This window comes from Tauraco erythrolophus, chromosome 5 (genome assembly GCF_009769465.1).
Source record: "Tauraco erythrolophus isolate bTauEry1 chromosome 5, bTauEry1.pri, whole genome shotgun sequence".
NCBI lineage: Eukaryota > Metazoa > Chordata > Aves > Musophagiformes > Musophagidae > Tauraco > Tauraco erythrolophus.
Window position 1 is genome coordinate 84,386,774 of NC_141469.1, and position 25,795 is coordinate 84,412,568.

The 25,795-nt window shown below is 44.9% G+C and overlaps 1 protein-coding gene across 17 annotated transcripts in view; it reads right to left on the bottom strand.

Annotated features, from left to right (window-relative positions):
* The window catches only part of ADGRL3 (adhesion G protein-coupled receptor L3), a 337,188-nt gene that overhangs the window by 114,870 nt on the left and 196,523 nt on the right, over positions 1-25,795 (bottom strand). For 13 of the 17 annotated variants that reach the window (XM_086612141.1, XM_086612143.1, XM_086612152.1 and 10 more), the window contains 6 exons: positions 25,413-25,598; positions 21,621-21,659; positions 5,868-6,051; positions 4,918-5,040; positions 2,682-2,890; positions 1,842-2,018 (listed from right to left, as the gene is read on the bottom strand). In XM_086612141.1, coding sequence (XP_086468267.1) covers positions 1,842-2,018; positions 2,682-2,890; positions 4,918-5,040; positions 5,868-6,051; positions 21,621-21,659; positions 25,413-25,598 — 918 coding nt within the window. The remainder of the gene's footprint in view (positions 1-1,841; positions 2,019-2,681; positions 2,891-4,917; positions 5,041-5,867; positions 6,052-21,620; positions 21,660-25,412; positions 25,599-25,795) is intronic. The other 4 variants (XM_086612148.1, XM_086612151.1, XM_086612149.1 and 1 more) reach the window with 1 other exon arrangement.

Here is a 25,795-nt window from a genome sequence, read left to right on the forward strand (position 1 = left end):
CCAGAGAAGTTGTAGATGCCCCATCCCTGGAAGTGTTCAAGGCCAGGTTGGATGAGGCTTTGGGCAACCTGGTGTAGTGGAGGGTGTCGCTGCCCATGGCAGGGGGGTTGGAACTGGATGATCTTTGAGGTCCCTTCCAACCCAAACCACTCTATGATTCTATGATTCTATGAAACGCCGTGCAGACAAGGCTGACCTACTTGCAGCTCGGGAAGAGGCTTGTTCAGCACTAACCTGTGTCTGCACCATGCAGTAGGGCTCGCCCTCATCTACAACAGTGGAGTGGAAAGCTATCTGCATTTCCCAGGTGCAACCTCTGACTTCATTGACTCAGGCACATCCCTTAACTCCAGGCAGGTGATAACAATCCAAACACACCTTTCTTTTGAAAATTCAAGCAGTTGTAGGAAACCGGCAAAACCAGACTCAGACTGCAGAATGCCATTATCCTGTAAATGTGTGCTCTGAATAGGCCATTTCCTCAGACATCTCCTAGGATAATGCCACCACCATTTCAAGGCATGTCTCCTGGACCGGTAGTGTATCCTGTAGAATACAACGGATACGTCATCCTGCAGCCGATTTATCCTGCCTCTCTCAGGTGGACCCAGCTCTTGTGGCAAATGTGCTGCCAGGCTCCCATTTCTTTTTTTTTTTGCAGAGCTTTGGTCATGTATGACAGGGCTTTAACCTATATTTTTATTGCAGCTCTTCACATTCCTTTTGAGATTATCAAATGAAACAAAAATATACAAAGGAGTGACACTGGAAGACTATTTGAGAAAAGGACTTTTAAAACCATAATAGCTTTCGTGGTTATGAAGCCATGGAAGTGGCTCTGAGATGTTCTGCTTGCATGGAAGATGTCAGATCTGTATTTAGCTCAGAGCCATGGATTCTGCTGCAGTGCCAGGCACACGAAATGAAGACACTGCAACACAGAAAATCACTAGGCTAAAACGCTTTGGGCATCAGGGTCTTCTCCTCCTCTTTCTATAGCAGCTGAGACTCTTCCCAATCAAAGACAGCCAAGATAACTCAGGAAATGCAGGACCATCTCAACCATTCTCCCTTTCTTGAATAAAATCCCAAATGTGCACTTCAGTCTCCAAGCCACCGCTAGCATGAGGAACATCTACTTTCAGGAGAAATTTCTTTAGCTCCAGTGGCGATAGTCATGTGGGAAGCCAGAATTACACCATGGACCTAAACGCAGGCAAGGGAACGAGCTGACCATGTACTGACCTCAGGCAGATGTCCAGTCTACGCAGGATGGCATAAAGAGCTTCCCTTTTATGTGTAGCTCACAGTCACACAGTGAGACGCAGAGAACGTATCTTTTTGCCCTAGTTGGAAGCCGAAAAATACTTTTGGCTCTACACATGCACGTCACACAAACATGTGCGCAGTGTATCTGCAGCTGCTGCAAGCAGGACACACAACTTGCACCCTACAAGGCAGGCTCTGCATGTTTCTGGCCCACCACCTAGGGTGCTCGCTACTCCCTGGTGGCACAGTGAGGATCCCATGAGCAACGACTCAGCCAAGGAGATGTTCTGCATCAGTAAGCAAAGGACGTGGCAACAGCCAACTCTGCTCACTCATCATCCTCAGCTTAGAGCTGCCCATGCCAGAAGCTCAAGACAGGCTTTGCATTGGTGTGACGATCTCCTGATTCACCACATAGTAGAAGGAAGATTTACACCAGATGGTTTCTACCATTAGAGTTACTGTCACACAGCAATTTCCCTGCTGAGCTCCATTTGCAGCAACAAAATGATGTCACAGTGGCCACTTTTCCTGCCCAGTGCATTGGCAGCGTGTCAATCTGCAACACCTACCTTAACTTCCACGTGTGCCATCAGGACGGCGAAGTTGGTTAGGTGGTTGCAGGAGCACGTGGTGTGGGTCTTGTTAGTTGTCAGGAGGCGACACCCCTGGGTGGACCAATACCCTGTCATGGTACGTTTTGTGTAGCTCCAGAACGAACAGTTTGGATTGAAATTTTCTTCTGACTGCTGCAGGGAAGAAATGAACAAATGCAATAAAAATGACAGGGTTTCAGAGATTTCTAAATGCACTTTTTTTTTTCCCCCAGAGGCACTTTGTAACTCTCACCCTTTAATTTTGGATAAACAATCAGCAGTGGTTTCTACGATACCACAGAAAGTTAGATTGTTGCTGCTCTCTTTGCTCATGCAAACTTAGTTCTTTGTTCTTGATTAATTTCAGCCATAGACTAAATCCAGCTCTTCAAAACCAGATTGCTTCATTTGCATTGCAGAGCAGAGAAATTAATTGCTTTAAGCAATCAACTTCTGCAATGACTGTGCTTGGTAACAGGAGGACTAGCTGTCCTCTTTCACTGTAATTCCACTTTCCTCTAATATCCCCTGCCACCATGATAAAATAATATTATGGTCTATTCTAATATATTGGTAGTTTTTAATTACAGAATGACGTGTGTCAGCAACTGAGCAATGGGCATCAGCTCAAAGGAGACTCTTTCTTTACTTTCATTAACGCAATGTAAAAGAGACGTTCTCCATAAATAACACAAAGTGCAAAGGAAAAAAATGGATAATTCAAAATCTAATCAAGGACGGTTGGGGGCCAACTTTTGCATCACTTTGGTTTAGAAATTGGAAAAAAAAAAAGAAGCACTTTTCGAACTCGCTCACCTTGATGTGCTTGACAGTAAACACCACAGGATCAGCTAGGTAAACCTTGTTGCTGAACTCTTTGTTTATTGCTGCCGTGATGACAGGGGAGTTGACAATGACAGAGTGATTAGTTGACATTGCTTCTGTTCCCAACTTCATGCTGGCGTTCTCCGTGGAGAGATAGGTGCCCAGGTTGTTGTACAGCACAAAAGCCACTCTGATTTCACCTACAAGAGCAGGAAGATGATAGATATCCAGGCCAGCACACTGATTTTTTTTTTTTTTTTTTTTTTACATGACAAATCTTTTCTCTGAACCAACTTTAAAACTTCTCTGAGAAAATGGGAAAGGACCAAGACGTGGCTTATGAAAACTCACCTTCTCCTACCAATCTCAATGGGCATCATGAGGTGCAACAAGTGGTCCGTGGATAAGAAGGGCAGAGCTGCCTCTCCCAAAACAAACTTTTATAAACAAACCGATTGGCAGAAGACAGACAGAGAAGGTGGGCTTATTTTTGGCATCAGTGGGTGTAACTGGCTCGAGAGAAAAGAGGCCAGGTGGCCCATTTCCCACCTGACATAACACTTTATTCTCCAGACTGTACTTGGGAAACATGTTTCATCCTGGCCTGTCGCACAGATATAGCACAAAACTATAATTTAGCTGATTAATACATCAAGACCACCTCAGAAAAGTGTGGGGACAAACGTCAGAGAAGGAATCCAAAACTTCCCAACACAATTCCAATCTCACATGAAGGGTGAAACAAAACGGCAGCGATTTCATTAAAAACTGTATTTCTTTTCTTGATTTGCCAATCAGATATCTCCTCTTCTCCCCAAAATCACCGTTAGGGAACCTGCAGAAAACCCAGGCTAGAAGCCAACTGTTTTTAACCGAAATCATCCAGTTTGCCTTCTGTTTTGCACATTATTTTGCAGGCTATAAATAAGAATTCAATGTGAGTAGCTTGCCATCATATGTATTAGTTGTGGGGAGGTATTTTTTTGTTTCTATAGGAACCACCCCAGCTTCTGAGGAAGGCGAAGGACTGATGACTCCAAAGGTCCCTCACAACCTAAATCCTTTCACAATAATTTTATTCCTAGCTCTTTAGTGACCTCCGAGCGGGTGCCAAGCCAGTGCAAATTGATGGGGCTCTCCTGCTTTGACCAGAACTCCAGTGATATCTTTCCTAGAAATACTGACTTCCCCTCCCTTGCTGCCAACACCACTTCTCTTTCTCTACAAATCTCTAAAGCAGAGTGAAACTCCTGCCCCAATGGAGTTTTGCTACACATTTTGGATTTTACAGTGTCTTTAAAAGAAATGCTTCTTGCTTCTCTTCAAATCCTACATGCAGAGGTACCAAACCCCAGCAAGGAAGCCCATGGCAAAACTTTCTTTCTCAACCACCAGACTGAACTTTTCTGTCAACAGTTGTCAGAAATTTTTGGCAGTTTTAACACATCTGGGCTGGCTGCAATACTGCCCTATCGCTCCTTGTTTTGCCCTGCAGTGATCAAAGCCCATACTGGAGTGCTTTTCCTCTGCACACAGGTTAAACTTTAAAGGAACTCAGAAATAGGAGCACGTTAGGCCCATTAGTAGAAAGCTTGGGAATTTGAAGATGGCCTATAGTGTGGCTGTAGAGATCAACAAACGTCTGCTCAAATTCCTGGTCTGGAAATAAATGGCTTGGCAGCATGAGGACTATTCACATAGAACATCATCTTTAATTTATGCTACATCAGGAGGTTCATAAGTTTCAGAGAGCAAGGCACTGAAGATTTAGACTCATAACAGTTAATCAACCTTTTCTGCCGTGTTGGCACATTATTAATACTTGCTCCTATTGTTTGTTCCCTCTCCCTTTTCAGATATTTGTATAGTGCCCCACTGTGAAGCAGTTTACTCAAACAAGCCTCTTATCCCATCCAAAGCCTCCTACTGCAGACAACAGCAGTTAAAAGCACTTCTCCGGACTCGGTGCTGTGCCCCAACAGTCACATCATTTAAGGAGCTGATGCATTTTTACCAGCATGCAATATTTTGGAAGGCTGTGAATCACTAAGCAATATAATACGTTCCCACTCAGCCGACTTCGCTTGCAGTCAAGGGCATGAGCAACTGATGCTATTGTTAATTTAAATATTAACACAGTGATTAATAGCATACTTAAAACTGCTTAAACAATGCCTAAAGCATGACTGATTCATGAGGCCAGCGTGGCTGGAGGTGCTGGACCTACCGTTTCGACCATTTTGTTTCAAGGTATTTGCTGACAGCTGAATGGCACTCCCATGGCCCATGTTCTGGGGAAACTTCAGATCTTCCATATTCCCATCTGTGCTTAGTCTTGCAACTTCCAGCTCTGTTTGCAAAAGAGACCAACAATAAGAAAAATCTCTACCGAAATAACCTTCGACAAGATACTTCAGAGCTACAAAATAAGTGTTGCACACCATCGGAGAGCAGAGGAATCAACTTACAATATTTCACGCTAAACTCTGTTTGGGCTCCTATTTCTTTTTGAATCTTTGCCCTGAAGAAGTTTTAAATTAAATAAAAAAAAAAAAAAAAAAAAAAGGCAAATAAATTCTACTCTCAGTGGAAGACAAAAGACAACCAGTTCTTGTAAACAAGAACCTCAGGATATTAAGGACAATGGTTAAAATGAAAATCTGAGAACGGTAGCTCTCTGCCACCGGCGATTGGTACTTTCTGTAAATGTTATCAGTGCTTGGGATCTGTGTGCACAGAAACAGAAGGAAGAGTTGTTCTCATTTTACGTATGCACAGTGGGAGTGCTGGTGCTTTCCATCACGCTTGTTTTTGAATTAAAACCAACAATCAGCCAAATAAAGACAGAAAATTGTATGAAATGAAACACAATTGCATCAGGATGAACACCCTTCCCGTGAAGTGGTGCTCTCGGTGCTCTACTGCTGATTTTGCCCTCAAAGCCAGGAGTAAGAAAGGCAGGTTAGGTGCTCATTTTCCGCAGGATTCCAAGGGTAGAGAGATGCCTTATTCCTTTAGTCTCTTTTTTGGAAAGACTTTTAAGACTTTCAGACAAAGGGCCAAGACATATCCAACAAATTGCTCTCTACTTAATCTAGGGGCCAAGACCGACTCCAGGCTTCCCAGCCTTTACTCGTTCTCCTGCTGTTCTTTGTATTTATTGGATCTGTCCCTTACGGATGTTGTCGGTGTTTTCCCGGACGATGTCTGTCTTCAGCAGGTTATCAGCCAGTACAAAGGCACTGTCCTCCACGGTGTCCAGTAACTTGGTGGCTGCACGCTGCTGTTCGCTTGCGTTCAGGTCCCTCCACGCGTTCAGAGCCTGCGGTTGCAGGAGGTTGTTCACCGTCTCCACCATGGCCTGCAAGGGAGAGGGATGGAGTAAGAAAGGGCTCTAGCGATCCCAAAGCACCATCGAGACCTCTGACAGACGCTCAGTCCCATCCTCCATACACAGCAGTTTACAGAGAAGTGACAGCATCTCGTTCCCCCACCCACTGGGGCAGACTCCAATGGAGCTAGGGATCATTTAGCCCGTCAGATGGGAAAGAGAGGAAATGTTGCTTTTGTTCTAAACACAGATGGGGAATAGCATTTTTCTGTCTCCATGATCAGCAGCTCTAGGCTTGGAGTAAGTAGGGATTAGGGACTTGGGGGGTGCTGAGGGATAATGAGGAAATCATTAAGGAAGCATGCAGGAACACAGATTTCAAAACCCGTCTGTGAAGCAGGTTGCTGCTACCTGCAGCACCAGAACTGGAGAGTAGGGCTAGGGCACCCGAAGAAGGCATTTAGTATCTGCAAGGCCTGCACTCCTTACGGTGTTTCCCACCAAAGAACCTCTGGCAGGCAGTCATAGAATCACAGAATCACAGAATGGTTTGGGTTGGAAGGGACCTCAAAGATCATCTAGTTTCAACCCCCCTGCCATGGGCAGGGAAACCCTCCACTACACCAGGTTGCCCAAAGCCTCATCCAGCCTGGCCTTGAACACTTCCAGGGATGGGGCATCCATAACTTCTCTGGGCACCCTGTGCCACTGCCTCACCACCCTCAGAGTGAAAAATTTCTTCCTTATCTCCAATCTAAATCTCCCCTCTTTCAGTTTAAATCCATTGCCCCTTGTCCTATCACTACACGCCCTTGGAAAAAGCCCCTCTCCAGCTTTCCTGCAGGCCCCCTTTAGGTACTGTTGGTACTTCCCTCATGAAGACACAGAGACAGTCGAGCTACGCCATTTGATCCAGAGAAGCAGCAGGTGCCTGTAGAGAGTTAGTTCAGACACTACATTTCAAATTACTCTATTCAGGAAGGACTCAGCCCCGCGGCAACAATCTCAGTCCCTCCTGCAGTGCACCTTCTGCCCTGGGCTGCTGCACACACAGAGCTCTCCCATGGAGAACCTCCCACAGGTTAAACTGGATGCGCATCCAGGATCACACGAAACAGCGCTGGCGTCATGATGGCAAAATTACAGCAGTAGAGCCGACCCAACCTGAAGGTTCTGCTCAACCTAAAACCCCTGCTTCGTTACCAACCAGAGCTGACTCAACTACCTTCCAGCTAACGTTTTGTAATGACATCAAGCTGTACCAGCTGGTAGAACTGATTGTGTAGAGGAAAAGGAAAGAAAAATAAAAAGGTGCTTTGATCATACTTTTGATCATACTGCTGGTTAGTGTCTGGCCACCAGGCAGGCCTGCCTCACAAAGAAACACCTCCACTGCCAGCTAACGTTGAAGCAGAAACAATCTTCCCTTTGAGATGAAGTCGTCGTTTTGAACAATTTACTGCATGCTGGATGCATAGGCATCAAACCCACACCTGTTCTGCAAAGCAAGGACAGTCCCCTGGGATTTCAGCATGTTGCAAGCCCAAAAGATGCCTCATGGGCTCACTTTCATGGAAATGCTTCACTATTTACTCCTGATAGTATTTCTAAACCCACTTGTACAACATGTCTTGTGAAAAGAAGACATGGCATGGCCCATTCTCCAGCAGAGCCCTCAGGAGGAGCGTTACAACAGCAACACGTGGCAGAGAGAGCGCGGGGGCATCCTGACTCACTTCCCCACTCATGGTCAGATACAAACGTGCAGTGGGAGAACAGGATCATATCAAATCAGAATTTGATTTTATTGCTATATCCAGGTGACGTTTAAAAAAAAAAAATCAATCACAGCGAGGTTCAAGGAGCAGCAAAGACAGCTGGACATGTCACTGTTGGTGCTTTCAAGCCCAACAAAGACATTTCACTGAGACACTGCCATGTGCATCTTTATCCTAAATGTCCTTGAGGTTGGAAGGCTTCTACCATGGTTCCTGTTGGAAAACTGAGCCAGAATCGGGCTCCTCTGCCAGTACGAAGCTCCTACTCTCCAACCTACATTTATTCATGATCAATTAACTTATTTCTTTTTGTGCCAAACCTCTCCTGTACCTTAAACAGATCATCCACTCCCTGGCAGCTACTGCCCTGGTCCCTTGATTAACAGACAACACTTCTCCTGAGCCGTCCAGCTTGGTTTCCCACCGTAAGGAGTAACCCATGCTTCAACCACTGAGGCAAACCAAAACAGCTGAAGGTCTTGTCCTCCAGTGCAACCATAAAATCTTTTTGCTGTTAAGCTTTTACAGTCTAGGACCGGAATCCCTTTCTTATTTGCTGTTAGGTGGAATTTATTAACTATAAATCAGTTTCTTAAACTGATTATTAAACTGATTTTCCTAAATAGTCTAAAAATCATCTTAACTTATTTAATATGTGCACATAAAAAACTGGTTAATAGTCAAGAAGAAATACTAAAAATCCATAGCATTTAAGTGTGGGTTTGGTTTTTTTTTTTTTTTTTTTTAAATTTAGAAGCCTGATCTCTCTAGTTCTTAATAAAATTCTGTTTACTTTGGTAGCTTATCTCTTTACAGGCAGAAAGGAGATAGTATTCTTTTCCAGTGACCAAAATGCTTGACTATTTTGCTGTGCAAGTTCTACACAACACGGTGTTTTCTCGCAAAGATCTTTTATGCACAAAAGGCAAAAAATGAGGATTTTTCTCCCCTTTCAATGTTATCACGCAGACTACAATTTGCCTTACTTCCATTTAGGTCAGCTATTAACGGTGGTTTTAAATCTCTGCTAAAACAACATCCTGGATACTTTTATCAATATCTGAATGGTAGAAAGAGTCTTTGCAGCAGATCCAGCTCCTGGCTCTGGAGGGAAAGGTAATGCCTGTTTGTCAAAACATGAAACAGATGCTGAAATATTTGTGTTACAGTGAAACATCTGCTGCAAAGATTTTTCTTTGGAAAAATTATTCTATCATCTAATGCATTTTACTTTTTTTTTTTTCTTTTACTTTTTAAATGTGTGTGCATGTGTGCCTGCAGAGTTCAAGAGAGAAGACCAGGTCACCATCCTAAGTGATTAGTCACTTCACCATCCTCGTGAAGTGACCAATCTGAAACCAGCCACTTCACATCACTTTGAGTCTGGGGTCTGATGCTAAAGCTCCAGAGTCATTTCCAAGGACTTTGGGTCAAGTCCTTAGCACACATCTGAACAGAGCTGGTAGACTGTCTTCATTGGCATTACATCTGAGATGAATTTAGTCCGTAGCTTTTCCCAGAGGGTCACTCCCCTCACCTGTCTCAGTGCATTAATCAAGAGTTCCCCACATTATATTTCTGAGTGTAGCACTTCATTATGGCTGAGTGCTGCAGGCTGAAGCCAAGGAGATGAGGTGCTAATGAAATGTTTGCATTTTGGACAGGAGCTGAGGTAGGTGTTTAAATGAAACAAAACAGCTGTTAAAGCAACAGTGTCTCTTGAGACAGATGCCAACTGGGAAAAGTTGGGCAGGGGAGCGGGAACTGTGGGAAGGCAGGCACAGCAGACAAGGTTTAGGCTGTGTCTTTGCATTTAAGCTGAGTCATCATGGTTTAGGTGGGCTTGGCAGCTGCTCCAACAACTGTGTGGTCTGATGAAGTTCCAGCATAAAGGAAGTAGCAATGCCAAGCTCCCAGAAAAGCCTCTCAGCGACCACGGGAAGGACAGTTAGCCCTGATGGAGGGCTTTTGAAATGAAGAAGGCATGAGATAGGTTTGCTTGGGAGCTGATGGTGTGATAGGTTTTACCTGAGATCCCTGATGATCCTGAGAAAGGTGGGGACCTTCGGAGGGAGCTAGGAAAATTCTGACCTAGTTTCATCTCACCCCACTTCAAGGGTTTAACATGCAGCCAACTCAGGAGCCTAGACGCTCTCCAGTTTCTCCTCCTACTGAAAGTAGAAGGACCTACAGCAAGTATTATCTCCATTTAGGTGCCCATACAGTAAGTATTATCCTCATTTAGGTGCCCAAAGACACATGAGATTAATCCTATCCCTGAAGAACCCAATACCTATTAAAAGGTGCTGCATGCCTGCCTCACTGAAGGCCCTGTCCTTGCTTCCCAAGCTAAAAGATTTCCTCTGCTGTGGTTTTCTTCTCTTCCCCTGCCTGATCCCTCTTCCAAATGCAGCTCAACTGGGTGAACAATTTCCAAAGCAACCTTATGAGCTTCATGCAAAACAAAAATGTGGGGCTTGGAGCCCAAACATACCTCAACATCACCCACAGCATGGCACCAAACCAATGCCATGTTGCTGGGGCTTAATGAATAGAGAGCACAAGCACACTTATACAGAGGGAGAGGGACAGAAGTAACTCAAACGACACCAAGGAAAAGCTTTCACAAGGCATAGCTTGCTTGATGTAGCCTAAGATCAAATGAGGGAAGAAGGGCACAGCAGAAAGGAGCTGTACTGAGCTTGTGTGGTGGAGTTTTGGTAGCAGGAGAGGAGCTACAGGGGTGGCTCCTGTGAGAAGCTGCCAGAAGCTTCCTTGGCTCCAAATTGGACCTGCTTCCGATTGATTAGCCAAGGCTGAGCTAATCAGTATCACAGTGCTTCTGTGACAGCATATTTAAGAAAGGAAAAAAACCCACAGAACTGGGGGGGAACCTGCAGTGGGAGAGAGGGGGGAGGCATGGGCAGCTGCCTGCAGCCGGGGCTGCCAGCGTTAGTGGGGCCAGTCGGGTCAGCGCAGCGGTGGGAAGAGAGGAGCGGGATGTAAGAGAAACAGCTCTGCAGACACCAGGTCAGTGAATCATAGAATGGTTAGGGCTGGAAGGGACCTTCAAAGGTCATCTAGTCCAACCCCCCTGCAAGGAGCAGGGATATCTCCAACTAGATCAGGTTGCTCAGGGCCTCGTCCAACCTGGCCTTGAACGTCTCCAGGGATGGAGCATCCACCACCTCTCTGGGCAACCTGTTCCAGTGTTCTACAACTCTTGTGGTAAAAAATTTTTTCCTAATATCCAACCTGAATCTACCTCCCTCTATTTTAAAACCATTACCCCTTGTCCTATCACAACAGGCCCTCCTGAACAGCCTCTCCCCATCTTTCTTGTAGGTCCCCTTGAGGTACTGGAAGACCGCTATAAGGTCACCTCGGAGCCTCCTCTTCTCCAGGCTGAACAGCCCCAACTCTTTCAGCCTGTCCTCATAGGAAAGGTGCTCCAGCCCTCTTATCATCTTCGTGGCCCTCCTCTGGACCCTCTCCAACTGGTCCATGTCCTTCTTATGTTGGGGACTCCAGAACTGGACACAGTACTCCAGGTGAGGTCTCACGAGGGCAGAGTAGAGGGGGAGAATCACCTCCCTCGACCTGCTGGCCACGCTCCTCTTGATGCAGCCCAGGACGCGGTTGGCCTTCTGGGCCGCAAGAGCACATTGCCGGCTCATATTGAGCTTCTCGTCCACCAGTACTCCCAAGTCCTTCTCCTCAGGGCTGCTCTCTATCCATTCTCCGCCCAGTCTGTATTTGTGCCTGAAGATGGAGTGGGAGGAGGTGTGCTGGAGCTGGGATTCCCCTGCAGCCCGTGGTGTGATGGCAGGCTGTCCTCTCACAGCCCGTGGAGATGAAGGGTGAAGCAGAGATCCACTTGCAGCCTGTGGAGGACCCCATGCCAGAGCAGGTGGCTGTGCCCATAGAAGGCTGTGACTCTGTGGGAAGCCTGCACTGGAGCAGTGCGTTCCGGAAGGACGGCCCCTCCTAGCAGGGACCCACGCTGGAATAGTCCATGAAGAGCCGCAGCCCATGGGAAGGACTCACATCAGAGAAGCTCATGGAGAACTGTTTCTCATGGGAAAGACTCCATGCTGGAGCTGTGAGGAGTCTTCCCTCTGAGAAGGAAGGGGTGGCAGAAACAATGTGTGATGAACTGACTGCAACCTCCATTCTCTGTGCCACTGGAGGGGAGGAGGTAGAGAAATCGGGAGCAGAGTTGAGCCTGGGAAGAGGGGAGGGGTGGGGGAAAGGTATTTTAAGATCTGGTTTTATTTCTCATTTTCCTACTCTGATTTGATCAGTAACAAGCAAAACTGATTTTTTTTCTCCAAGTCGAGTCTCTCTTGCCTGCAACCATAATTGGTCAGTGATCCCTCCCTGATCTTGTCTCGACCTATGAGCCTTCCCTTATATTTTTTCCTCCTCATCCCATTTGGAGGGGGGAAAGTGAGCAAGCAGCTGCGTGGTGCTCAGCAGCTAGCTGGGCCTAAACCATGACAGGAGCCAAGCAGGAAGACTTTCCATCCGCCTTTCTATCCAGAGATATGTAGGTGGACCTTCATTCTGCCTGTGATGTCAGGGTGCCGACTCATGCCCTAAGCCAAACCCCCTAAATACAAGCCTGTGAAGAGCAACCATCCTGAGGCAGAGAATATTAGACTCTGTGGACCTTCCATGTCTCCAGCAGCAGCTACAATTGGACAGAGAGAAGAGCAAGAACATGCCAAGCATAGAGGACAAATCCCATGATGGTGATCTCTTTCATTAGGTGGTTATACAGCACCACAGAGTGTACATTCAACGTAAGTAAATGCTAATAAATTGCAGAGGGAGATTTTTTTTCCCAAATAAGGACATATGCTCATGGTTTCTTGATTTTTGTCCTGAGGTTACAAAACAGCATCAAATGTAAACCTTCTTTCTCAGACACTTACAAATTGGTATTAAAAGATGTATTGTCAAAAGGCAACTAATTAGGAGTCTTACAGTAATTATGCATTACTAAGAGGCCAATGGCACGTATCCCATTGATTTCCTTTGTGATGGCTGCTTCATTCCCTAACACTGAATGTTGCTTGTTCATTTATTTTTATCTTCTCCTCTGGAAATGTCTGGTGAGAATATCTGGGTATGTGCTGCACAGTTTAAACGTAGGAGGGGGGTATATATCCAGTGATACCACATCCTTTTATTTATCTCTCACTGTACCAACATCCAAGGCACTGCTTTTTGACAAAAGCAGGTTCTGTCATGTAAAATCTGTCTTTCATTGGGAATCAACACTGGAAATGACTGTGAGATGTTAGATGGACTCATCTCATTGCTGAATTTGGGACGAGACTGCATTGTGCCATGATGCTTAAATACAGCAACCTTAACCTTAGAAAACCAGCAGCTCTCCTAAAGTTAGGACGTCTCCAAACTTTCACTGTTCATTTTGGCCTCTCGCTGAGCAGCTGGTGGCAGAACAAAAACACCAATAAACTTAGGACTGGAGGAAACACTGCTTCATGGCAAATGAACACCAGCAGGCCCTGCAGGCAATATTCGTTGAATCTTTCTGCCAAGTAATTTTCAAATACCCAGTTTGTCCTTCCTTACAAAGGAGCACCTCCTTAAGAGGAGACTGAACACACCGTATACATTATTTTATATATAGGACCTAATCAAGGTCCTATAGCAGGTTTGGGAGAATGAGGACAGTGGCACAGGGTGTTAAAGCCCCACTTTTTGCAATGATATCTCTAATAAAAATATCTGCATTTTACAGCTTTTCAAGCCGTCTTATACTGCTAACACTTGTTTTCCTTGATCTCACAGGAATATTTCATGCAATGCACTTTCGAAACTTAGGAGAGAAGCAGCTACAGCAACAAGGCTGTGCTTTGTATTACACTAAAATCACGGCTGGTGCATGAAACAAGCAGTGCTTGTACAGCTTCCCCCTGTACCAAAGGCACAGGCACAGCCTCACCAAAAAAGGTTTGCTCATCCTTTCTGAGAACAGCAGCCCTAAGTCTGTAGGTGCAATCACACAGACACAGCCTCGGGCTGTGCCTACAGTCTGAGCTTCTGGTCCTGAGAACCCATCAGAGAGCAGATGTACTGAAACGTGGATATGGTTCAATGACCACAAAATTACTGTCTTTTTTCCTTTTTCCGACCTGCTTCCTTGCTCAGGAACAGCTGGTTCTGCTCTGTATTCATACGAAACACTCAGTGCTAAAACAAAACCTTTTCTTAAGCTATCAATATTTGCAAGCCCCCAGACTAATTGAGTTAAAGGCACAATCAATGCCATTGATGGCAAGTTCTCCTCTAAGTTTCCTGATTCTTGCCTCTGGCCAGAAAAAGCACCGGTACAAGAGAAACTCCCATTAACTCTGAATGTACCTGGTGCAGCCAGAATAGGCCCTTTGGAAAAGAGTACCAGCATGAAAGCACGGATCTGGGCATGTGAGGAGCTGCTTCTGGCAAAGTTCTTGCATTGAAAGGGACCAGCTCAGGCAATGACGTGTCTTTTTAGAGTGGCAAATGAACAGCACTCAGATCCCACTACAGAGTGGACATCGATCAAACTGGAAGAGTCATCTGCTCTGTGGGACTTCAGGTCAAAAACAGATGCACACGTCATTTCTTCAGCTTCCTAAGCAAGGAAAATGTCATTTTGGCTAAATGATGGCATTAAATTCTACTTCTTAGCTGAGAAGTGTCTTCAAATCTGTCTGACAAGGCTCTTTACCCTTGGATGTTTTTTGGCTTTGTTGTTTATTCTTTTAATTCAAAATTAAAATTTGCCTCTGGTCAAAGCATATGTAAGCATGCCGGAGACAAATTCTTACAGGGAAGCCCAACCACTGTCTAAGGCTTTTTACAAAGCTATAAGGTCATCAGAAAACAACCACAATCAATAAAATGGTCAAACACATACATAAATTGAAAATAGCTGAACCACGACGAGTGCTTAAAAATAAATAAATCATCAACATATCTACTGCTAATCTCCGCTTCTGCCTTCAAAATTAAGCCAGAAGCACCAGCCTACATCTAGTACCAGCGTGGTGACTGGCAACTGATGGCAGCAGTTTTGGTGAACTGAGCCAAAACCTACTACTCGTGGCAAAGGCAAGAAGACACCTATGGCACCAATCATTCTTATCCAGCTGGACTGAGTTGAGATAATGAACTACTAATTAACTACTCAACTCAAGGTACCTATCCTGCCTACAAGAGGCAGGCCATTTCCTCCTGGCTGTGGAAGATGCAACAGCGTCCCTGGTGCCGCAGCCCAGGCTGGTGAGCAACAGACACCTTCCCCCAACCTTGCAAAGAAATTTCTAAAATTGCTCCATAGATTGAGAGGAAAGACTCTCAGGAAAGAGCATGCAGCCTTCTCTTTTCAACTCTACACCAAATGTCTACGCCGTGGCTACAGGAATTGTACTGACTCAGAAAGGGCTTGAATTTCAGCGGCGCTGAAACTCACCAGTGAGAAGAAAGGTGCTGACCTTTATTAAAATTAGGCCATCTACAAAATGCTTAACTACGGAATTAACGGTCTTGCACTAGGCAGGCAAGGTTTGCAATCTTGGCCTTGAACTACCAATAATCTCCTAATGGGAGAACACAAAAAACCAGGAGATCTGAGAAACAGAAGGAGGTTACAAATTACAGGTTATGGTTTTGCTTTGCTTAGTATATGAGGAAGAATATTTGAAGGTCAGAAGGGACCTGTAGGACTGAAATAAAAGGAATTGATTGGAAAGAAGGAAATAACATACGATCTATTTCATCTAATGAGATCTTCCCTGCAGAATAAGCTGAGAGCTGCATTTATGAATCATCCATATCTGCTGCCCTACTGTTCGGGATTTGAAACTGTACCAGTAACCACGAGAGCAATTACACTGGGGAAGCGAGCAGAGCAGCAGCAAGAAAGGAAAATGGCTTGCAAACAAGAAATGCCTCTTTGACAGAATATCCATAGCCTTCAAGGGAACTCCTAGGGAGTCCATGGGACTCATCTTTTCCTTCAATGGTCCAAATCAAAGGCAAATCTCCCGCTGACCTCTACGGCAATTTATACCGAGGCTTTTGACCAGTGCCACCAGATTCCAGGACTGACTCAGCCTGAAGCACATAGCAACCCAGAAAACGCTTGATTTTTCTCTAAGTTTTGCTATGTTACGTGTGGGCACACCACCATAGGCGTAGGTCATCTCCCTTTTTAATATTTATGGGAAGAATTTTGGAGTCCGACGGCAAACCCGAGGCTGCCACTTTGATCCTCCTCTCCCCTAACAACGGGCTCACCGCGGCAGGAACACGCCGGGTGGGGACTTGTTTCTTCTCTGGTTTCTTGCTGACACAAACCAAGCGCAGGTTTCTCAAGCTGTGAAGGATATTAAGTTCAGAGAGTTTCTAACAAAGGGCTACCAAACTGCAGCCCCCTGCAGTGAGTCGCACTTCTTTCAAATGTCTTTTTAATTACACCAAATGAAAGTTTGGGGCACTTGGCTGCTGATGGGCAAACATCTCGATCTGATGAAAGAGCTGCTAGAAGTACTTCCCGTAGCTACAGTTAATCTAGGACATGGCATGCACTCTGCTAGCCAATTTATTCCAGCCACTTGACCAAGGATACCTCGGCAGACGGGCCGCGCGGAACAGCATCCGGAGCAGAGCAACGCGCGAATCATTAGAGGACTCTGAAAGTTGTTTGACACGCACTGCAGAGCTCTTTGTCATACAGCCAATTAAGTGACCCAACAAGGAACTCGAAAATCCTCATTAATTTGGCCCTTTCTGTATAAATGGAAGTTAGAGTTTTTCTTGTCACAGGCACAACAAGAACACAAATGAACGCAATGTAATTCAATTTATGCTACAAGTTTCTTTCGTTTAGTCTTCATGGAAGTTGGGACCAGCCATGCAAGCAAGAAAGAAGTGGGACAAACAGAATTAATCCACTTTAAATAGTACTGGCTAAGTCCCAGACGCACCTTTTATCTGCTGAGAGCTATTAGGTTAGCAAAGAAAAAAAAAAAAAAAGTCTCTTCTACTCAGCTCTAAACTTAATGCCTTGAATCCTCTGAGGAAAGCCTTTCATTTTTTGCTTAGCACAGCAATTCAAAGAGCCCACGTTACAAGCGTGAAGCATTCAGAAAACTTCCAGGAGAACCAGTTAGGGAGAACTCTAACTGCAATCACCAGCCACTGTCTGCCACCTGGAACGTGCCAGCAGCTCAGCATCAGCTTCAGTGGTGGCTCTAATGACACCTGCACCCTGAAGCTCTTGTGGTCTCCACGGAGTGGGCAGCACCTCCATAATCTTTGGCATTTGCTGTGCAGACAAGCCCAGAATTACAAAACAGGGCAAGCCGATTTACAGGACAGCCAGAAGGGTGGCAGGAATCAGAGCAGCAAACACCATCAGACCAGGAAAACGCTGCAAAAGCACTGCTCTGCTGCTCCTTCCATCCTTCCTTCTCACGAAGCTGTCACTCAGGCTATCTACTGTTTTGCAGCAGGGCGAGGGAGGGGATTCTGCCCCTCTACTCTGCTCTCGTGACACCCCACCTGGAATACTGCGTTCAGCTCTGGAGCCCCCAGCACAAGAAGGACATGGAGCTGCTGGAGTGGGGCCAGAGGAGGCCACGAAGATGATCCGAGGGCTGGAGCACCTCTGCTATGGAGACAGGCTGAGAGAGTTGGGGCTGTTCAGCCTGGAGAAGAGAAGGCTCCGGGGTGATCTTATTGCAGCCTTCCAGTACCTAAAGGGGCTACAGGAAAGCTGGAGAGGGGCTTTTTACAAGGGTGTGTAGTGATAGGACAAGGGGCAATGGCTTTAAACTGAAAGAGGGGAGATTTAGGTCAGATCTAAGGAAGAAATTTTTCACTGTGAGGGTGGTGAGGCAGTGGCACAGGTTGCCCAGAGAAGCTGTGGCTGCCCCATCCCTGGCAGTGTTCAAGGCCAGGTTGGATGAGGCTTTGGGCAACCTGGTGTAGTGGAGGGTGTCCCTGCCCATTGCAGGGGAGTTGGAACTGGATGATCTTTGAGGTCCCTTCCAACCCAAGCCATTCTGTGATTCTATGATTCTATTCACCAGCCTCCAGCTTCGAAGCCACCGAGACTGGCTTTAAAAAATAAAAAGCCAAAAAGAACAGGAACCCTGTGAAGTTTTTGTCTTCCAAGATCTGCACCCCGAACGCAGCATGCAGTTTCACATGGGCTGCTGGCTGGTACTGCAGGAAAATTCATTTGCCTCATGATGTCCCAGAGCTCCAGCCCACAAATACAAGTGAAGCAAGGAGGTGAGGTTTGATTTTGCAATCAGGTGCACATATGGAACAAAAAGACTCTACATGCCTGAGCGTGGCATAAGGCTTTATTAAAGCTTGTGTTTCCAGCTACTAAATCTTACAGCAAAACTCTCTTATTTTTTTCACCATATTTAAATTTTCCATGTTAATATGGTCCCATTTATTGAAATATCTGAATATTCAGGCTTTTTTTTTTTTTCCTTTACTACCCCTACTCTGTTCCCAGAGGCCAGAGCAATTGTACCCATGGCATTTTAAGTTGGGGAACTCAGAAACAGTGAGCACATGCCACTTGCTGAAAAGCGCAGAAGAAATCTGTGACACCGAATCTGGTTTCACAGTCCCCAAAAGACAAATGTTTCATGTTTTCTACAACTCCAGTGCTTCGATTTAAGGAGAAACGCCTTTGGAAAATGAACAAATACCAATTCTGAAAGAATTACAGAAAATTCCTACTGGCTTACGTCACACACCAGTCACCAAACGAAGCTATGCTAATCAAATGCGTCACCCATCGTGACTCATTCTCCCACACGATGACTCTTCCATCCCTTTCCCAAAATAGAGTGCAAGAACAGTACACTGCAGAAAGGTGGGCATGAGATCTCTGCTCTCCAAAAAATCCACGCATCAGGTCCAAGCTCTCCTTGGCTAACAGAGCACCCTTCTGAGGCCACTCACTCCATCCACTGTGGATATTCATCCTGGTCAGCTCAGTCTCAGTTGACTCTTAGTATCACAAACTCAAGCCCATGTGTCAGTTTCTTAAATATCACTGACCGAAAAATCTCCCAGCAATTGTCTGGGTATTATATTAATATGTATTTATCATGTCACCTGTTGGGTTGGCTCTTAGTTGGATTTTTGAGACAAAAAAGATCATTTACCACACATGCAACTAAAGGAGGAGCATTTGTAAGCTCTGTCTCCAGTAAATAAAATCCCTGTGCTTTTAACTCAACAAATATTGTGGCACTGCACAAATTAAATCAATATTTATTTTAATTATAAAGTTACCCTTACCCAGAGAGATTATGATCTGATAGAGCATTCCTAGCCTCATATTTGAATAACTCACAAAATTTCCAGATCTGTTTTACGTATTTATTTATATTCATTTATTTTGGGCTCAAGAGGACTTTACACCCCAATTGCTACAGGGGCTCTGTCATGACTACTTAAATTTGTCAGCCCAAAGAAAACAGTAAGATTGATTTTAGCAATTATTATCTTTTGTAGTTATCCTCCTCCTCCCCAAAATCCACCTTTTCTCAACTGCACTTTTGATATTTGCAATTGCTGGCCATTTGTCACATAAACTTTATACTGCATTTTCCTTTGTCTAGGGAGCACAGGACTGAGGGTACACTTCCAGTCCCATGAGCTGAATTCAGCCATGGATGCTCTTCACAACAAGGAGATCACATCAGCAAGGCTGAAAACTGTATTTCTCTGCCATCAGTGGCATATTCCCAGCAACTTCCCATCTCCCATTCACTTCACAAAGTGCAGGATTTCACCATTTAAGATTTGTTGAAAAATCTCTGCTAAACTGCCTTAGCCAGCCCAGACGTTTCACTGCCTGGTAAAGGGTAAGTGGCCTGTAACAAGAATATCTGCAGTCACATTTAATTGCTTTTACAGACAAACTCTCCCTCACAAGATTTTCTGATGACTTTAGTTACATGATTTTCCAAATGGAAACATACTGTACGAAAATCTGTCCAGACACATTATTTTACCTCTATACAATACAAAGCAGAGCTGGAAAGGTTCAATTAGGTCATCTAATTCATTTTTCAAGCCCTCCATTACAGGACTGTCCTCTTCAATATATTTACCAGCTTTGTCCATATTTATACTAAACAGCTCAGGCAATGAGCTTTCATCAGTTTTCATCTACTAAAGAGGTAGGCATATGATTAATGCTTAAACACACAAGCAGCCTTTCCAAGTGAAAGGGAATAAGTCCTTGAAATTAATGGTAAGTTGAAGTTTGTAGAGAATATTCAGGCTTCATTCTACCAGTGCCAAGCTTTCTGTAAGGTGTAATAAAATCACTATTCGCTACTGTTTGAAAGAAGACAAAAAGACCAGGAGCATGCATCAACTCCGTAGAGCAGGCCGGTGCAGCTAGTGGGAAGGACAACTATAAGTCAGGTGGCATCCAAGGTCCCCAACAGGATCGTGTGGTCCATGGTCAAACCAGCCTCACAGTGTTTCCAGTGGTACCAGCAGACAAGATAGCTAGCTTGGGAGTCAGCATCGCACTGTAAACTTTCCTAAATTCCTTCAAATGCTAGTTACTTTCTCCGGGATCTTAAAAGAAGCCACTCCAGGCAAGGGACGCGTAACTCCATAACTCATCTTTATCTGTTAAGCTACACGGAAGGGAAAAAGTGACTTTCTTTCATGACCAGATCCAAAGGGAAGACAGTCTTACCAGCACAGAGGGGTACTGTTTTATTTTTTAATGCCGTAGAATTCTAAACCATCTAATCCCACACGCTACATAAAATACGTGCTCAGAAAATAAAGGCCAACTGTAGGAAGTTGCATTTTGCAGGAAAATTCAGGTATGGACATCCCCCTCCAGAAACATGGGGTTCATTTTTACACCTCTGCATGTTATACATACACACATAAATAACAATCAATCACACGTAAGTACAACGGTCAATTTTCCTAAGCGAGAGACAGAAATTAGAAGGTAAAACATTCACATTTCTTAAAGCAGCATTAACTCACCCATAGGACACGAACAGGTTTATATAAAAGTCACTGGAGCAAATGCCATAAGGCAAGGTCACAGGATAAATAATGTCAACGGAGGCCCCACTCTTGAAAAGCCTACAAGCAGGTCTTCCCGAAGCGCCGGAGCGCTTCTTTGTTCATGCAAAACACTACAAAAGTCGGGCCCCAGCTGGGTGAACTTTATGGGATGTTATGTTCCTAATCTTAAATTTAGCTTGCAGCACTCTTCTCCTTCCCACATCCCTCTGCGAGGACACTCTGCATTTCATTACGATCCTACCTCCTCCATCACGCCGAGTGCTGCCATTTCAAATTGTTTCTAAATTTGCCAGTGTAAGAGGAAGAAAGGAATCCAAGGAAATGCAGGTGGCAATTATATGAGTGACATGCCGTAAGCGAAACCCAGCTGGTCTGGAGACACCTCCGTGAGCAGTTTTGCATTCTTTGCTTGCACGCATCCATACCGTCCTGCTTATTCTGATGGCCGGATGAGTCTTGTCAGAGCTCTCCTGTGTTTTTTCCCACTTTCTGGTTCAGAGATTTTGCCCCAAATTTTTGCCAAGTCTGAGAGCAACTGGACAGGTGGGGGGAGATGAAGAATGAAATTATTATCCTGTAACCTTAACCTCAGAGCTTGCTGCCGCAGCGACGGTAATAATCAGATCCCTCACAGAGACAAGACCCACTTCACAGCCATTCAGTCAAACAACTGGACACATGAATTAAAAACACAAGAAATACCTGGACATAGGCCCTGCAAGAGCGCTCCCTTTTCTGAAGCTGAGTCCATAAAGACAGCAGATTAAAGACGGAATAGAAAAAACAAGTTAGTGACAGAACAAGGGAAAAAAAAAAAAAAATTGAAGAAAACGTCTATGAAAAAAACCTAACTTCTCTCTCCGACAGCCCCTGGAAATCAACCAAACCAAAGGAAGCATGCGAGTTAGGCAGCAGTGGAAGGCTGGAAGGAGTGGCTCCAGAAATACAGGTTAGTCTTTTTTTCAGTGAAATAAAGCACAGACTGGCAACTTTGCAAGAATAGCTGTTAGATGGTAGGAGACACTGAAGTCATGTAGAGATGCTCAAGAGATGATGTTTTCCTTACAGCTTGGAGATCACACATGATACTCCCAGGCCAAACAAGGCTGGAAAGGATGGGGTTGGTGGTTATTTATATAAGAGGAGCGTGGGCTCTGCAGTCAGACAGCACTGATGGCACAGTGAGGCATAACCAAGCTTTGGATGAGCAGGACCAAGTCCAGGGAGCAAGATGTATGCAGGACTGCATCCTGATACAGGATGGACCTGTATGGACCCATCCTTAGACACCTGCTCACGTTTCTGGCTCAAGGCAAAACCACTGCTGAGCTTGCTTAAAGCCAGCTGAGGAACGTGTCGCGTGTGATAACACTTTGCACAGAAGGAGAGAGCATTGCCCAGGGCTCCTGATAACATAAAGAGCCAATGAAGAGGATGTAACAATGAAATGGGAATCCAAAGTAATATTTCCAGTTGAGGCCATTCTTTCCCTTTTGGATTCAACTGCTTCTCCAGGAATGCATTTTCCAGTCCGCTCCTACCAAGTTGTGCTTTCCTTTGTAATTCCTGGGCCTAAATGCTTTATATGCTGAATAACTTTCCGCAAGTAATCCCACCTTTTCCACAGGAGCCACGTTTAGGACTGTACTTTGCCGTGCACCTGCATGCCTCCTGCCTGATAACTGCACTTTAGTGTGTTCCCGAAATTCAAACAGGCACTATGTACCTCCCCGTGACTTTGCAGGTGGGCTGCAGCAGCGAGCTAGAGCTGCTGAGCTCCACATCCGAGCAACTAAACCTCGGAAAACCAGGCTGCTCCGAGCCACTGGCTTGGCTGGGTTTGTTTCTGCTGATGTGCCTGGGTTGGAAATTGCACATCAGCAGAGATTTGGGGTAACTCGTGCTCTCAACTCACAGCAGTGCAATCCCATTAGCACAGCTGAGAGCCAAATTTGGCCCCGAGAGTTTTGAGGCTTTGAAATAAACAAAATACACCCAGGTATCACGCAATGCCTAATTTCAATTTCTAATTCATCAATTTGTAACAGTAGAAATCTTCCTCTGGGTAAACTTGGCCAGTACGAAGACTTTACAGAAACAAACGGAGATCAAAGAAAGCCTTGCTGAAAAAGACAGAGCTATCCACTCAGGGGTCTCGCCAGCCTGCAATAGAACAATTATTACCTTAATTAAGCCTGATCCAGTGGTAAGCATAAAGCTTTTAGGGACAGGAAAGTGGCTCCTGAAAGATGATGGCTTTTAAAAATTCTGATTATGCCAGTTTATTTCAATTCATTTTACATCAGCTTGTTAAAAAAAGAAAAAAAAAAGTACAAAACAGCACAGGTGATTACTTTCAGATCCCCAGCACATTTTCTTTAATGATTAAAAGAATATCTAATAGCTAATGCTTACTTTATTTCTTCTTTCTGACTAACAGCACTAAACAAAACTCTTTGCAAATGACTTTTTTCCTTTTTTTTTTTTTTTTTTTCGGAAATATTCTTGATCAGCGAAGGGGAAAATGGAGCAGTAACTCTGCTGCCTTTTGTTTGCCCAATACTACTTCCAAGTTGAATTCATGCATTCTTAAATGAACACAGAGCAGTTGCTCTTCTAAAGAATTAAGTGGGGAATGAGAGCAAGTAAATTACCGAGCCTGTCATTTGGATCACTGACTCGCATCGCTGTTCTGCAGGACTCCGCGCGGTCCGGAATTTTAATGCGGAGCGCGATTGATTTGTATGAGTTGCTGGTGCAAAGCTGACGGCAGGGGGGGGGAAACCTGCAAGGGGGACCCCAGGAGTGACAGTCGAGCCGAGAAGCTCTGCCCTGCCCAGTTTCCCCCTCCCCTGGGTACCTGCCCCCGTGACACGGCCCCATTTCACGTAATCAAAACCAGTATCGGAAGATGGGATATAAAAAGATGAAAAATATGGGCTGGCAAAGCTGAAGAGACAAAATGTTGGGTGTGGCTAGGGCATACTCAGAAGAGCAAGCAGACTGCAACCCGTTAGTAGTTGACATTAATTGCTGGTTTTACCTGGTATTGTCAGACACAGCCATCATTTCAAACAAAGAACCATGGTATGATTACAGCAAATCACGTTATGCGGATGTAACAGTTAATACAAGTATTACCTACGTCGTTATAAAACAGCTGGAAGCAGCACTAATTAAAAGCATCAGGATAACCCAGTTCACAGCACATGCAAAGCACATGAGATGCAGGACTGCGATTCCCATGCGACTGTAATCCTAAACAATCCAGAAGCCCTTTGCATTTAAAACAGCGGTAAGTCTACAGGAATAACTTACAAGAAAAAAGACAATGTTACTTCTCTGAAAAGTATTTATCTTCAGAAGACACACAAGACATTTCAAGCTTAGCTGGGATCATTTATTCCCTGTATAACCTTGGGATCAAGTTCTATTCTCACTTACGTGGATGCCAGGGCTGTCAGAGCCAGCTACACAGCTGAGAGCAAAATTCTGTGCCTTATTTTAACTGAGTGGCTGAGACAACCACGTCCTCCTAGCCACAGGGTTCAGCTGAATTCATCATCTGAATCCTGTATAAGTCCTATCCCACGTGCTTACGTGAGATTCACTGATGAAGAGGGCCTTGGACCAAGGAAACCCTCAACTTCTAATGTCATCTGATGGGCTCCACAGCCCGTATTTCCTGCCACGACTGGCAACTTCTAGCACCTTTAGTATGTAGGAATTCCATTTAATTGTGGAAATGACAACAGGACTAATATTTTTTTTCTCAAACAGGAGGCACAGAAACCACACCATCATCATGCATGGTGCTTCTGGGCTAAGTCACGAGTCATTACTAAAAAGGCCCTCTAATACTAAACCATCCTGAAGACCTTAAGTGCAAATATGATGGTATCTCATGTGCTTTTGGCAAATGTATCACCAGTGTAAATAAATGTTTGTCTGCTTTTATTTGCTTATATTCATGCATAAAAGTGTTCATTTGACCTTCACATCAGTATCTTGTAATGCTACAAGACGAAAAAATCAAAATCCAGACTCTGTCTCTTGGGGCTTTAAATGTTCAGATTTTCTGGATCATATTCTATGGCATTTCACAGACACATTCAGCACTGGAAACGCTTAACAGAATTCTGGTCTCATTCACGCTGGCACAAGTCCAAAATAATTGCCGTGGCATCACTTGAGTTATTCTCATACTGAGCTATGAGAGCTGAGACCACAATGAAGTTCCTGGAGTTCATATATCTACACATCTAAGGGTATACATTTCCCAGCACCAATAGTACACTTGGCATTTACAACTGTTTCGTTTCTCAGCAGAATAAAATAGCCTGTAAACGGAAAACTGCCAGGTACTCTTGTCTACTACGAAAGAATCAGTGCCCTAAAATGGCAGTCATTCAGAAAGACATTTACAATAGCTCTCCAGGGAGAGTCAAACCCTTCTTCAGCCTCCTGTCCCTCCCCAAGCCCCTTTGGTTTTACCTTATTCAAGCTGCGTGCAGCACTGTCCTTCCCGCCCGGAGTCAGGTTTCTGAGCTGCACATCAAGCAAGTTCACCAGCTGGACCATGGCGGACACGGAGTACGTGATGTCACCAGCGTACAAGTGGTTTTTGGTGTGCTCCGCCAGCTCCCGGGCAATGTTGGCAGCCATCTCCCCCGATTTCATCTGAAATTGAGAAAGCAGAGGAAAAGTTTGTCCTTGGTCGTCAGGATGGTGTTACTCCAGTCTCTTTGAGCCCCACAGTGTTGAGTCAACTCCCCACACGAAGAAGAAGAGGAGAGAAGGAAAAGAGGAAGAAAAGAGGAGAGGAAGAGACTCCATAAGCGAGTCAAGTCCCCATACGAAGAAGAAGAGAGAAGGAA